The sequence below is a fragment of the Phycodurus eques genome, chromosome 21, assembly GCF_024500275.1.
Source record: "Phycodurus eques isolate BA_2022a chromosome 21, UOR_Pequ_1.1, whole genome shotgun sequence".
Lineage (NCBI taxonomy): Eukaryota > Metazoa > Chordata > Actinopteri > Syngnathiformes > Syngnathidae > Phycodurus > Phycodurus eques.
This window is the reverse complement of record NC_084545.1, coordinates 15,133,494-15,147,030: the sequence shown is the minus strand read 5'-3', so window position 1 is coordinate 15,147,030 and position 13,537 is coordinate 15,133,494. Positions and strand designations below refer to the sequence as shown.

Below are 13,537 nucleotides of genomic sequence, written 5' to 3'. Positions count from 1 at the left end.
CGGAGAAAACGAAGGCCTGTGGGATATGCTTGTATAGCAACGAGAACGAGTGTACCAACGTCAACACACACTGCAGCCAAGACTTAGAGTCGCTGCTTTTGAACATTCTACTCGCCGCGCGAGTTCACTTCATTCATACTTGCGGGTGTCTACATTCCTCCTCAAGGTAACACGAATGCCACACTGCTAACGCTTGTTGAACAAGTAAACATTTTTTAAAACGCACCCAGATTCAACCCTCATTATTCTTGGGGACTTTAACAAAGCTAAATTGAACCACAAACTCCCTAAATGCAAGCAACGCACAGACTGTCCTACCAGGGAAAACAACAGTCAAGACCACTGCTATACCACACTAAATGAGGTATACAGTGCTATCTCCTGTGCAGCTCTGGGCTGATCACTGCTTAATTCACTCAATACCAACATACAGGAAAAACGTAAATGCACGAAGCCTGTGGTGAAAACAGTTTACCGCTAACGACTCTAAGTCAGTCTGCCGTGGATTACAATCACTAACCGACTACAAGCGACCATCCCCCCAAGCGGAGAACAAAAGAGGACTAGCTGACGACTTGAACACCTTCTACTGCATAATTGAAAAGGACACTTTCACACCCCACACCCACCCAGCCGCACCACCAACCACCATCACGCCTCTTACTCCCCCGTTGACCATCTGCGAACTGGATGTGGGATGTATCTTCAAACAACAAAAGATCAACAAAGCAGTGGGCCCAGACCTGCCTCAAAGTCTGGGCAGGCCAGCTCGCTCCAGTCTTCAAAGTGATCTTCAATAGATCTCTGGTACATCTTAAAGTGCCATCCAAATGCTCTACCATCATCCCACTCCCAAGAAACCTGCATTCTCGGGTCTGAATGACTACAGGCCTGTCGCCCTGGCATCTGTGGTCATGAAGTCCTTTGAACGCCTTGTGCTGGACCACCTCAAGTGCGTCATCCTGCTGTCTCCTGCAGAGCCCCCTGCCGTTTGTCTACTGAGCAAAGCATGGCCTGCCACGGGAGCTGTTGAGGCAGTTCTACACAGCAGTCATCGAATCAGTCCTGTCTTCATCCATCACAGTCTGGTTCGGTGCTACCACAAAAAAGGACAAACTCTGACTGCAACGGAGAATCAAAACTGCTGAAAAAAATTGCCGGTACCCCCCTACCCACCCTTGGGGACTTGCACGCTGCCAGAAGTAAGGCAAGAGCATGCAAAATCCTCTTGGACCCTCCACATCCTGGTCACCACCTCTTCCAGCTCCTTCCCTTAGGTAGGCGCGAACAAACAATGCAAACAAATACTAGCAGACGTTCCAACATCTTCTTCCCTCTTGCCATTAACTTCTTAAACATTTAACTTACAATTCCATTGTAACATGCTGCCAATTTTGTGTTGAAATTGTTGTCACATCTCTGTCGGGCCAATTATTTGTGCACTCACTGTAGTAGTCTTGTCAATCTCCACTATTTGCATAACTGTTGAACAATATTGGCCACTCGTGCTTGAGAAGTATGTGCACCATTTGCACGATAACACATTACCGGTAACCTTTCATTGCTCAGTGACTCTCCATACTGTGTTTTTATGTTTTTACGTCTGAAAAGTATTTTCTGTCAAATGGCTGTCTGTTGTCGTACTGGAGCAGCTCCAACTATCGGAGACAAATTCCTTGTGTGTTTTTGACATACTTGGCAAATAAAGATGAATGTGATTTTGATAAACATAGAGCTAATAAGTAATTAAATTGTTTTCTCCCCTAAAAGTCAAAGTGATGCATACATTTCTTGACACTCAGTCTAGATAGACAATTCAAAGGAAATGCCTATATTTTAATATTTGGGTGGGCATATAACTTGTGCAAGTAAAGAGCAAAGGGAGTTAATGAAAATGGCAAACACAGAGCGATGTATGCCACTACAAATCCAACACACTAAATTAAAGAGGGGCCTGTAGTTTGATGGCCACGTTCTATTTCGCTTATCTCAACAAGTCACATTTTCAATCACTATGCAAAAGATTTGACATCTGGTGTCGGCTTGGTGCTAATAGACTTCCCGTTGCTGAGGCGTTGCCATGGACCTACGCCACACTGTCAAACATGCGGCAGTTTCACTCCAGCGATACTAATTTCATGTGGAACGACATTGATGTAAAGTAGAATTCTGCACTTGTGACATCAACTTGTCCACCGCACCTTAAGATAGTACCCAATCAAGCAAATTCACACGCATCATAAATGCATGTTGACTGAGCAGTCTATTTTCCTGAAACATCTTTGTAATGTGGTTTTCACAGACTAATCAGCCAGCTTCCTAGCTGGATTTCTGTTTGGGTAATTATCCTGTACTAATTACAATGAAGCTAAATACCTCAGAGATAAGTTTTCAGTTTTCTAAAATGTAACTAAAGAAAATTGAATGATACACAATTGATACAATTCTATACACAGTTACACTAGTTTAGTCAAGTTGGTTTTTTTCCTCGCATGTGTCCAGATATACCAAAAGATAATACACTTATAATAAACTAATTATTATTATTATTATGTAAATTAATGTTTGTTACTGCATTTGAACCAGTCGAGGGAAGAGTCCATCCAGACCAACTAATTGTCTGAGTGGTGTGACAGGAAATACTTTATCGGTAGATCTCAGCTGACTTTGGGCGAGAGGTGGAGTACACCTTGAATTGGTAGATGTTTGATCGCCATGTTTTCAGAATATGGGAGGAAGCCGTAGTACCAGGATAAACACCACACAAGCACAAGGAGAACATGCAACTTTCACACAGAAAGGCAGAGGTTCAAACCAGAATCCTTTGTGGCTGTGACACAGGCATATTAACTACTGGCTGACATCATTATTTTGGAGTTGTTCCATCACTGTTGCAGCACGAGGATGTAAGGTCTTAATTTATTTCTTATTTATTTATCATTTAAAATGTCACCATTAGCCCAATTACTCAACAAAGGGTGAAAGAGAAAAGATTATCTCGAGAGCCATTAGAAGGGACTGCAGTATAGGGAATATCCTACCTTGCGCCTCTCGCCGTTAAAGCCCCTCCATTGCTCTGCCTTCTTGATGATGTAGCTAAGCTCCTGATTGGACAGCTCCAAGTCTTGAGGTAGGAAGTAAGTCCCCTCCTTGGCTGTGAGCCTTTGGAAGATGTCCAGCATGCGGCCATTGTTGTGAAATCTAGAGGGTGTGGAGTCAGAAAAGAAGCAAAAATGTGGGAGTGGAAGCAGGCGGAATGCCAGCCTGAATCACTGTCTCCTCTCTCTTAAGATCGTGTGGGGTCAAATACCTAACCAAGACAGTATACGCAAAGCTGTGAATATAATACATATGAGTCTGTTTTGTCTGTCACAATGGCTCTTTTTAGCAATCATTGCAAAGAAAAAAAAAGACTCTGAAGACAAATATGGATCACAAGATGCAATGGCTCAAAACATTTCCAAGTGCAAATAGAATCAAATACGTTGCCCTTTGAGTAGGAAGCACTTTGCTCTCACACCGACTTCAGCAATGTCTGTCTATGTGTGTGTTTGTTTGTGTGTGTGATGTGGCTAGTAATGTGTGGGAGTCCAATCCTGACGTGGCCGGTTGTAGATGAGTTTGGAGAGTCCAGTCTGAGTCACAAGGAAAGACTCAAGAACAAACAGATGGCATATTGATCCAAAGATGCTTTTCACAAAGCCACATATGGATGCAGGCAGCCAACCTTGAAAAGGAATCACCATGTCTGTAAAACAAAAATACTGCATTGGCTGAACATCAAAAAAAGACGACTTTATGCCCTTCCATAGAGATTTTAGTCTGTCAGAGGGTAATCAGCTCTCAAACAAAACCAACATTAAGGAGACAGGAATTTATGCATGGAAGTGGTGAAAAGCTTTGAACGCAGCGTCATCCCCGCTCCCTCTTGGGATGCAGATGTTTGGAGTATCTTGACCTCACACACAACAAGAGCATGCATCTATTTTCATTCTACACTTGAATCACGTTTCTCATTCATTTACAGTATGCGGTCTCTTGAGGAAGTCCTCCATATCTTTGCATCATCTCTTCAAACCACATTGGCATTGAATGATGTTCATCCTGCCAATGTATACAATTTATACCCAAATACAGTGAACTTTTGATTCCACCATGGTTGATAAATAGTGATATCAATCCCAATGTAAAACCATGGGGGCGTAGAAACAAAGACTCGTAAGGTAATGGAACACTAATTCATCACCCGTATCACCCGTATAATGAGATGGTTGTAACATCAGTGTCACATGCATTTGCGGTTGGGGTGAGGGGGCACGGGGGGGTCAGGGTGATTTTAGGGGGGCTACGTGGGGCAAGGGTGGGGGCAAGTACTGACAACCCCCCCCGACAACCGCCACTGGTCACATGCCCCTCTGTAGAGTTTGTTTGGTGTTTCAAAAAGGATTGATGTGTACAACCTTCAATCACTGAATTCATTTCTGCAGCCAGTGAATAAAGATTGTTTCAAATGTAATTAAAAGAGGATAAAATTCCATTCTATCTAGCCATATGTCCTGAGGCCTTTCTTTTCCGAAATGGGTCACGCTCCGTGTCAGAGCCCTTGCAGCCAACAGGAAAGGGTAACCCACAAAATTACCAGCCTTGCTTCAGCTTAGTGGCCTACATTCAATACAGATCTTTGTGGCGCTTGATTGGCAGAAGCCATTATTCCTGGCTGCAGTTTTAACATTGTCTATTTAGCAGGAGTCCGATAACACACCCGCTTACTTAAATTAGATGGCACCCTCTCCTTTGCCGCTAATCTCCAACTGATGAATTCAATGAGGGTTTTCTTACATTTGTGCAATTAATCGGAGCTGGCCTGAAACATGGCTGCGAGAACACACCTTGAATGAAGACTCTGTTACTTCAGTTATAAGCAGGTGTGCACATACAAATGTTGGTCTTGTTCTCAAAGCAGCACCAGAGGTTGTTTCTTGGTGCTGATTTTTTTTCTCGACCCACCGACCACACCGACAGTATGGGACCGTGCGATCATCTCATTTGGCAAAGTACTCTCGGGAAGCAGTTCCCAATCTTTTTTTCACCGCATGTTTTTAGTAATGTAACTAACAATGTAATGTATTTACATTGCTTTAATGTGTTTAAAGTAAGTACAATTTAGGGCTGGGCGATATGAGAAAAAAATCCAATCATGATAATTTTTTGGTCATGCCAGTCGATACGGATACACTGTATATATTGCAATATAAAACAAATCACATTTGTTTCAATCTTAAATGTTCCCTGTTACTTTTAACCTTTTGATTTAACTATTTTCTGTAAAACATTGAACATGACATGGAATATTATACAACTGTGTCAGACAAATCAAATGTATACATTCACAAATCTATAATCTGTCCATGCAAAAGTTTTCAAGTTTTCCAATTCCAATTGACACTCAGGGAGTTGGTATTGAGGGTCCATGATTTTAGTCATCCACATGAATCCCTTATTTTACACCATGCTTACTAGTAGCATGTCTTTTGTGATACAATTTGTTCATTGTTTTTGTTGTTGTTTTTTGGGGCGGGATTAACCCTTGCTCTGGTCTGGGATTGTATTCTTGCATTTGCGCGTGCTCTATGGCACTGCATCAGAAGATAATTGGTATTCTATGTCTTTGTGGCAACGTAAATTCTGTTTCTCGTCAGACTTTGCAGAACCCAAATAGTTCGAACCTTTAGGCCCTTTCTTGTCAACAGTGTCATCTGTTGCGCCTTGAGCTGTGTTTCATTTTCTTTTCTTTTTTCAGTGCTCCCCCACTGCTGAGGCACACGGCCGCAAGCAGTAGGCTACAAACATTAGCGCCTGTTGCATCTCACTGCTAATGTGCCGTGTGCTTCAACCTAACTTAGCATGGTTCTTTTCATGCCACATAATAGGTTGAGCGTGGAACTGGCTATTCATATTATCTGTCCAAACATGGACAAATGCAATCTCTCGAAGTCTATTGACCCCATCTCAAATTTCTTATAAAGATGCAATGGCTCAAAACATTTCCAAGTACAAATAAAATCAAATATGTTGCCCTTTGAGTAGGGAGCACTTAACTCACACACCAACTTCATATAAATATGTATATTTATTGTTTTATCGCCCAGCCTTAAAAGACATATTATATTTTGACATGCCGTCATGGCCGCTGCACAGCAAGACTTAGACGCGTACGAAGCACGCTGCCTCTGACCTCAGCTACTATCGCCTTCTGGCGAGTTGCGCCGTTTTGTGATGGAGTTACACGGCTTACCTAGCGCCTGAGGTCAGTTGAATTGAGAGAGGAAAGAATCAGTTCATAAAGTGATTCCATTCACTTTTACTCAAAGTATTTGTTTGTTTGAGCGTGTCGTTTGCGAACAACACAACAATACTACTATAATTCTCTTTTGTTTTATGCTCTCTTTGTTTGTGTTAAAAAGTAGTTCTTTAAAGGTTGACAATTAAAATGTAACATCTATTGTAATTTCCATTAGCCCGTCTACAGTGTTTCACATTATATGTTAGCATTAAGCTAGCATACATTTGTTAGACAAAATCATATGGTTTGGTTGAACATTTTCTTAAAATATCCATCTATCCATCCATTTTCTGTACCGCTTATTCTTTTAATAAGTTTAAATGTGTTTCATGCATGTGGGAGGGGTAAAACTATATAAAAATATATTTGGCTTCTCATGGCTTTTCACCTAAATAACTAAACAGGGGTTCACTGTATCTCATGGTGTGTTTCAAAAAACAAAATCAGAAATTTCCAACCTTAGCTGAGGAAAAGTGCAAGAGAATGCTGACTGCATAATATATACATAATCTGACCTCACGAGTGGCACCACATATTTAATGGTTATACTACGGTAAATATCAGTAGTCATCACAAATCTACTGCTCATGAAAATTGGTGGAAAAATATATCCTATTTGAGTAGAAGAATGGCTGTCAATAAAAAGATGGCGGTTGTTGTTGTTCCACACTAGTTTTAGGCAAACTGACTTTAATGTACTTAACTTTCAACCTAAGAAGCTCCAAATCAGGTATTTCCTAATTCCATGATATATACAGGAGAATGTTGTTACAGTCTCCACAAATTGTTTCAGAGCCCTATGACTTGTGTTTCGGTCTTTCTCTGAATTCATGCATCCCATAAGATGTAGTCTTATTGAATGCCAGAAATGTAAAGCTGCCAATCATACTACAATATACTCAACACTCCCTGCTTACCACAAAGGTGTTATCTTTATAGAAAACACGGTCACTTTAGTAAACCACATCCATCTTTTAAGCTCTCAAAGCAGTGTATTTCCTCTTATTTAAAAAAAAAAACTTGTTAATAACATTTTGTTTTATATTATACTTGTTATTATCCCTTAAAGTATGATGCAAGAGTTTGTTTTTCTGTTCAAGAAGCTCCTGACAAACACAATGATTCAGCACGGGTGACCTCAATCTCTAAGACGTGTGCGACACACAGACGCTGTCAGATGAGTCTTCGTCATATACAAGATACAGTATATCTGGTCTATTTCAATATGCATGAAGGCTTCAGTGATACCAGCCATGCAAAGCATTCAGCCTAATAGGATCATGTAAGAGGGTTATATGTTCACGCTATATCAAAACACATTTGAACTTTTGGATTAGGAATGCTTTCAATGTTCCAACCGATACCACGGTATGGTGGGTATGAAAAAGCAGCTGTGTGGTGCATATGTGTATATCTGCCTTTGTGTTTATGTAAACTCAGTGTGCTGATGTGTGAGGTCCACGCAAACCTGCATAATTCCATTCGACTGTGAAATCAAAAAGCATCAGATCAACATTTGTTCCATTTTCCGTAATTTTTTCCTGGGTGGATGGGTTAGGACCAGCACACAATGTTGCGGAGGTGGAAGAGAGAGTTATTTCTGAATTTATGTTTAAGTATAGTCTGCTGGTGAGAGCCGAGCCAGAGTGTTGCAAGGAAGGTGTTCCTCTTCATTGTCAGATTGTCCCTACATGTTGCTTCAGTTTAGAAATTGCCGCGACTTTCATTGTTCTCACAACTTGCGCTACCATGCTTCGCGACCACTGGGGAGGTGTAAAATGGAGCTCAAAAATGGAATTCACATATAGCAATTGGAACCTTGGATGCATGTCCATTGCATTTTGTTTCTGATGACGTATCTTCAGTATACAGTAAGCAGCATTGCTAAGGGCAATTAGTAGCATTAACAATTGCACTGCGAGAGGAAAGATTAGCCACTTACAAAATACCTGAAGTACATTCTGTTGGATAGCAGTGGATTGAAGAAGGAAATGTGAAACTCGGTGAAATGGTACCTCCTTTTTTCTACAACCCCAATTCCAATGAAGGGACGTTGTGTTACACAAATTAAAACAGAATACAATGATTTGCAAAGCATGCTCAACTTCTATTTAATTGAATACACTACAAAGACAAGATATGTAACGTTCAAACTGATAGACTTTATTGTTTTTAGCAAATCATCATTAACTTGGAATTTTATGGCTGCAACATATTCCAAAAAAGCTGGGACAGGATCATGTTTACCACTGTGTTACGTCGCCTTTTCTTTTAACAACATTCAATAAACGTTTGGGAACTGAGGAAACTAATTGTTGAAGCTTTGTCGATGGAATTCTTTCCCATTCTTGCTTGATGTACAGCTTCAGCTGTTCAAAAGTCCAAGGTCTCCGTTGTCATATTTTACGCTTCATAATGCGGCACACATTTTCAATTGGAGGCAGGTCTGGACTGCAGGCAGGCCAGTCAAGTACCCGCACTCTTTTACTACGTTGTTGTAACACGTGCAGGATGTGGTTTGGCATTGTCTTGCTGAAATAAGCAGGGGCGTCCATGAAAAAGACTTGCTTGGATGGCAGCATATGTTTCTCCAAAACCTGTATGTACCTTTCAGCAATAACGGTGAGTTTCAAGTTGCACTTACGGATGTAGCGCCGAACCATATTTACGGACATAGGTTTTCAGAAGTGTTCCTGAGCCCATGTGGTGATATCCTTTACACATTGATGTCGGTTTTTGATGCAGTGCCGCAGGAGGGGATCGAAGGTCACGGGCATTCAACGTTGGTTTTCGGCCTTGCCGCTTACATGCAGTGATTTCTCCAGATTCTCTGAACCTTTTGATGATATTATGGACCGTAGATGATGAAATGCCGAAATTCCTTGCAATTGTACATTGAGGAACATTGTCCTTAAACTGTTCGACTATTTTCTCACACACTTGTTCACAAAGAGGTGACCCTCGTCCCATCTTTGCTTGTCAATGACTGAGGAATTCAGGGAAGTTCCTTTTCTACCCAATCATGGCACCCACCTGTTCCCAATTAGCCTGTTAACCTGTGGGATGTTACAAACAGGTGTTTGATGAGCATTCCTCAACTTTCTCAGTCTTTTTTTGCTACCTTTCCCAGCTTTTTTGGAACATGTAGCAGCCATAAAATTCTAAGTTAATGATTATTTGCTAAAAACAATAAAGATGATCAGTTTGAACATTAAATATCTTGTCTTTGTAGTTTATTCAATTAAATATAGATTGAACATGATTTGCAAATCATTGTATTCTGTTTTTATTTATGTTTAATACATCGTCCCAACTTCATTGGAATTGGGGTTGCATTAAGCTTCAATGTACATCAGCACAAGCATCTTAATTCAGTCCTGTGAGTCTCACCTGAGCAGGTAAATGCAGAGGATGGTAATGGACAGAAGAGAGACGACTGCGTAAAGGAAGACAGTGATGGCCACCCCGGCTGCGCCCGATTGGTCGACTCTGTGGAAGTGCCAGAAAAGCTTGGCAGCATCCCCCACTGGTCTGTCTGGGTTGTAGGATAGACGCTGAGATGACAAATACATGTACTGTATTTTGACATAATAACACCCAACGCAAGGCAAAATCTACTGAGATCCAGTACAAGAACTACACATAAAATGAAAAGTTTAGTATTTCTGATTGTTAGATTTTGTCAGTCGCTGCTAAAAATGTTATCCTTTTCATATGGGAAAAAATGGCATGTCATCAAGGCTCTCAATGCAAAGAGATAGTATAATGAAATTCTGCAAACATGCGTCAATCTCATGTTGCCTGTCAAGAACCAAACTCGCGGATTGACGCAAGGTGACAATTTCCACAATTTGGGAGTCGAAAGAACGTTCCTGACCACAACCAAACTAAAGACTATCAGCTTTGGTGTGACCAACACAGCCACATTTGCCGACATGCAACGAGTGGAATGCCATCCAATAGCAGCGTGTGACCAGCTGTGGGGAGAGGTGTATATTGTTCTTCCACATGCTACTGCGGCTCCTGAGCGTTTGTGAAGTAAAAAAAAACACAAAAAGGTGTCATATTGGATCTTATTCAATTGGGCAGGTGACTAAGGCCTGGTGCATACATAAGGATTTTTCAACTTTTAAAAGATTGTTTGTCTGTGACAGACCACACACATGAAGATTAAAAAAATAAATAAAATAAAAAAATCAGGCATTCAACAGTCTTGGTTGTACTGTGTGTGGTGTGCTCCGATAATCTCAACACATAACACCACACACATAAAGATTCCCTTCTACCACCGATCCAGAAACAGGTCCTCTGAGGCAGAGATCTTACAAAGAGGCAGAGGTCTTACAAAAACGAAAAAGAGCAGACACTTCCGGATTTGCGCTGATGTTTTCAGAGTGTTTCCGAAGGGTCCAGAGGCGGGAGTGTTGGAGAGTGGCGATGTCGTCAATAAAAAGACTTACTTCTTGCTCTCTGGGGAACCCACCGTTATGTAAAAAAAGACATCGGATAGGACATGTTTGTTTTTATTCACGGCCGTTTCCTTGTTCGTCAGTCAGGTTGCTTCTTTGATTGACTGCATACCGGTTCATGTCACAATTCACAGCGTCATGACTCAGAGAGTAGTCGGCTTTCGCCACACAAATTCATATTTTTGGACGTAAGTATCGAACATGTTCAATATTTAAGATTGTCGGCCCCAACTCGTTTCTGAACCTATCATCGGGACAAATCCATTTATAACACACCTCAAATCAAAGGATAATCTTATTGGATCATCTAATCAGACATAAGATAGTTTGGCCATTGACATCATTGGTCAGGAAGGGGCAAAATCGTGACACAAACAGTCCCATTGTTTTTATATATTATGTGTACCGGGCCTTACCAACATGATAAGATTCTTAGTGCAGACAGGAAGAAATAAGGATGATTGGCTGAAGCATTATTGTTAATGATATGGTTTATGGTTTAAAACCTGTATTGTTTAAACTTGACATACAGCAAATTTGTAATTATTGCAATCAGAAAAACATCTCTCCCTGTGATAAAAAAAAAGACACACAGAGCTAACCTTCCACTTTTTCTCTCATACTCTACTCACCATTTTTTATGTAATCTAAAGTCACTTTGCCAAGACAAAGTGAACTCCTATTTAAAGTGCACAAGTGTCCAAGTTATTTTTAAGTGACTTACCCCAAGGACAGCATCCACTGCAAGGACTGCCAGAGGGTGCAGGACTGTCCACACTCCCTGAGCCATGATAAACTTTGACGTGAAGGAAGGGAGTGAGCCAAATATCTGTTGACAGCCCCATCTGATCAGAACCAGCAGGAACGTTACTGCGTTCAAGGTCAGGGGACCCACCACCACCATGGCCAGCTCCTCACGGGTGTGGAGCAAAGAACTCTGGTACACGAGGTCCACAGTGTGTGCATGGAATTGAAATCTGGTGGGGTGGAAATTATGTGCATGTGTCAATATGCATGTGGCAGATTTGTGTTTATGACGTTGTGCCACTTCGGGGCAATTGTTTCCAGCCATTCACACACAATATATAATTTGTGAATGATGCAATCATTTTGAATTAATTTGACAACCTCATCATTAAAATCGTCTGCTCTACTGCTTTTTAGTACCTAAGAACATATGTGTGTATGAATTCAGCAAGCATTGGCACTGGAAAATAAAGACAAGACGAGACAGAAAAAATCATCTCATACTGCAAAACAACAGGAGCTTCACCTGCAAGAGAGTTTGCAAGATCGACTCCCCATTTACAGCAAGCCTCATGAGCTCCTTAATCTTCCCATCAGTCAGAAGAAGGAAAAGCAGTGGTAACACAGGACAGGTCTGCTTTCTGCTCATTAAGTCCCATCTGATTCTGCCTATTCCAGATTCTCTTCATTAATCTCGAAGGAGAGGTCTACTGGAGTTTCATATGAAGCAAAACTCCAAAAATGCCACTGCAGATTATACATTTGTCACAGTATTGTTCATTAGACATTCTATTTCAATTTTAAAATTGAGATCTTTGTGTTGCATGGAGCCACAATCTGCAAAAATTTCAACAATTCCTTTTTTTTTCTGTCAATATGGGGTGCTGTGTGTACATTAATGAGGGAAAAAAATGACCTGAAATGATTTTAACAAAGGGCTGCAATATAACAAAGACTGAAAACCTTAAGGGGGTCTGAATACTTTCCGTACCCACCGTAAGTATACACTCTGGGGCTGCTCCGTGCGATGTTTGAAGCATTATAATTTACCGTAACAAGGGTGCTAATCTTAATAGCATGTCCAAACAGGTCCCTCTGAGGGTCACTTTAATATTATAGGTGATTCACTGTGTATTGCAGTACACCAACATCACAGCAGATCCTGCAATGACTATTGTGCACGCGTATTTCGCAATGAAGATGCTCAAACAAAATATCGTGCAGCCCTAGTAAAAGCACGGTCTGAAGTTGCACTGTAACACAGCCACAGGAAGTCACCAAAACACAGAATAAAAAGCCTGCGCGATGTAAACATACAGTGGAACCTTGACATAGCGGCTTAATAGGGGCAGGGGCTTGTCCGTTACAGCCGATTGTCCGTTGCTTTGAAGCAATTTCTTCTATTTTTTATGTGGCCCTATGCACCCATATTAATGTACAGTACAAAATGATTGTTTTGTACCTTTTTTTTTGGCCTAAAAAGCCCAGTACAGTACAAAGTTATTGTAAATAAATATAAAAAAAGCTTGAAATTGTTTGGTAGGTCATGGTTACGTTGTCGAGGCAGGTCGCGTTCATGAGCTGCGAGCAATCAGTGTGTTTCCTAGTTCCAAATCTGTTGCCATAGATGAAGGGTTTGACCCCCCCAAAGAAAATGCTAATGTACCAAAAATAGCATCTTCCAGACTCAGAGACTTGTGTTTCATATTTCGCAGAGTTAACACCGCCGCCATGGCACTCTCTCTCTGCACAGGGCTCTATGCCCAATCAACAATAAACAGAAACATCATCACCATGGTCGAGTTGGACCTAGTCATTGTATATCTGTGACCCAGAACTACATCAGTCCCATTCTCTGCCTGCATTGGCCACAGCGGTTGTTGTGGCCAATGCAGGCTGTTGTTGTTAAACAACAGCGGCCATTTCTGGAACTAAGATACTTTGTCAACGGCAGTTTAAGTGACAAATGAAAACTATT

General features: G+C 41.1%; 1 protein-coding gene across 1 annotated transcript in view; it reads right to left on the bottom strand.

The window, feature by feature from the left end:
* The window catches only part of ofcc1 (orofacial cleft 1 candidate 1), a 39,404-nt gene extending 27,685 nt beyond the window's left edge, over window positions 1-11,719 (bottom strand). Inside the window, exons 1-3 of the mRNA XM_061666472.1 lie at window positions 11,537-11,719; window positions 9,734-9,897; window positions 3,042-3,201 (exon numbers count right to left, since the gene is read on the bottom strand). Coding sequence (XP_061522456.1) covers window positions 3,042-3,201; window positions 9,734-9,897; window positions 11,537-11,716 — 504 coding nt within the window. The 5' untranslated portion in view covers window positions 11,717-11,719. The remainder of the gene's footprint in view (window positions 1-3,041; window positions 3,202-9,733; window positions 9,898-11,536) is intronic.
* Between the last annotated feature and the right edge of the window lie 1,818 nt (window positions 11,720-13,537).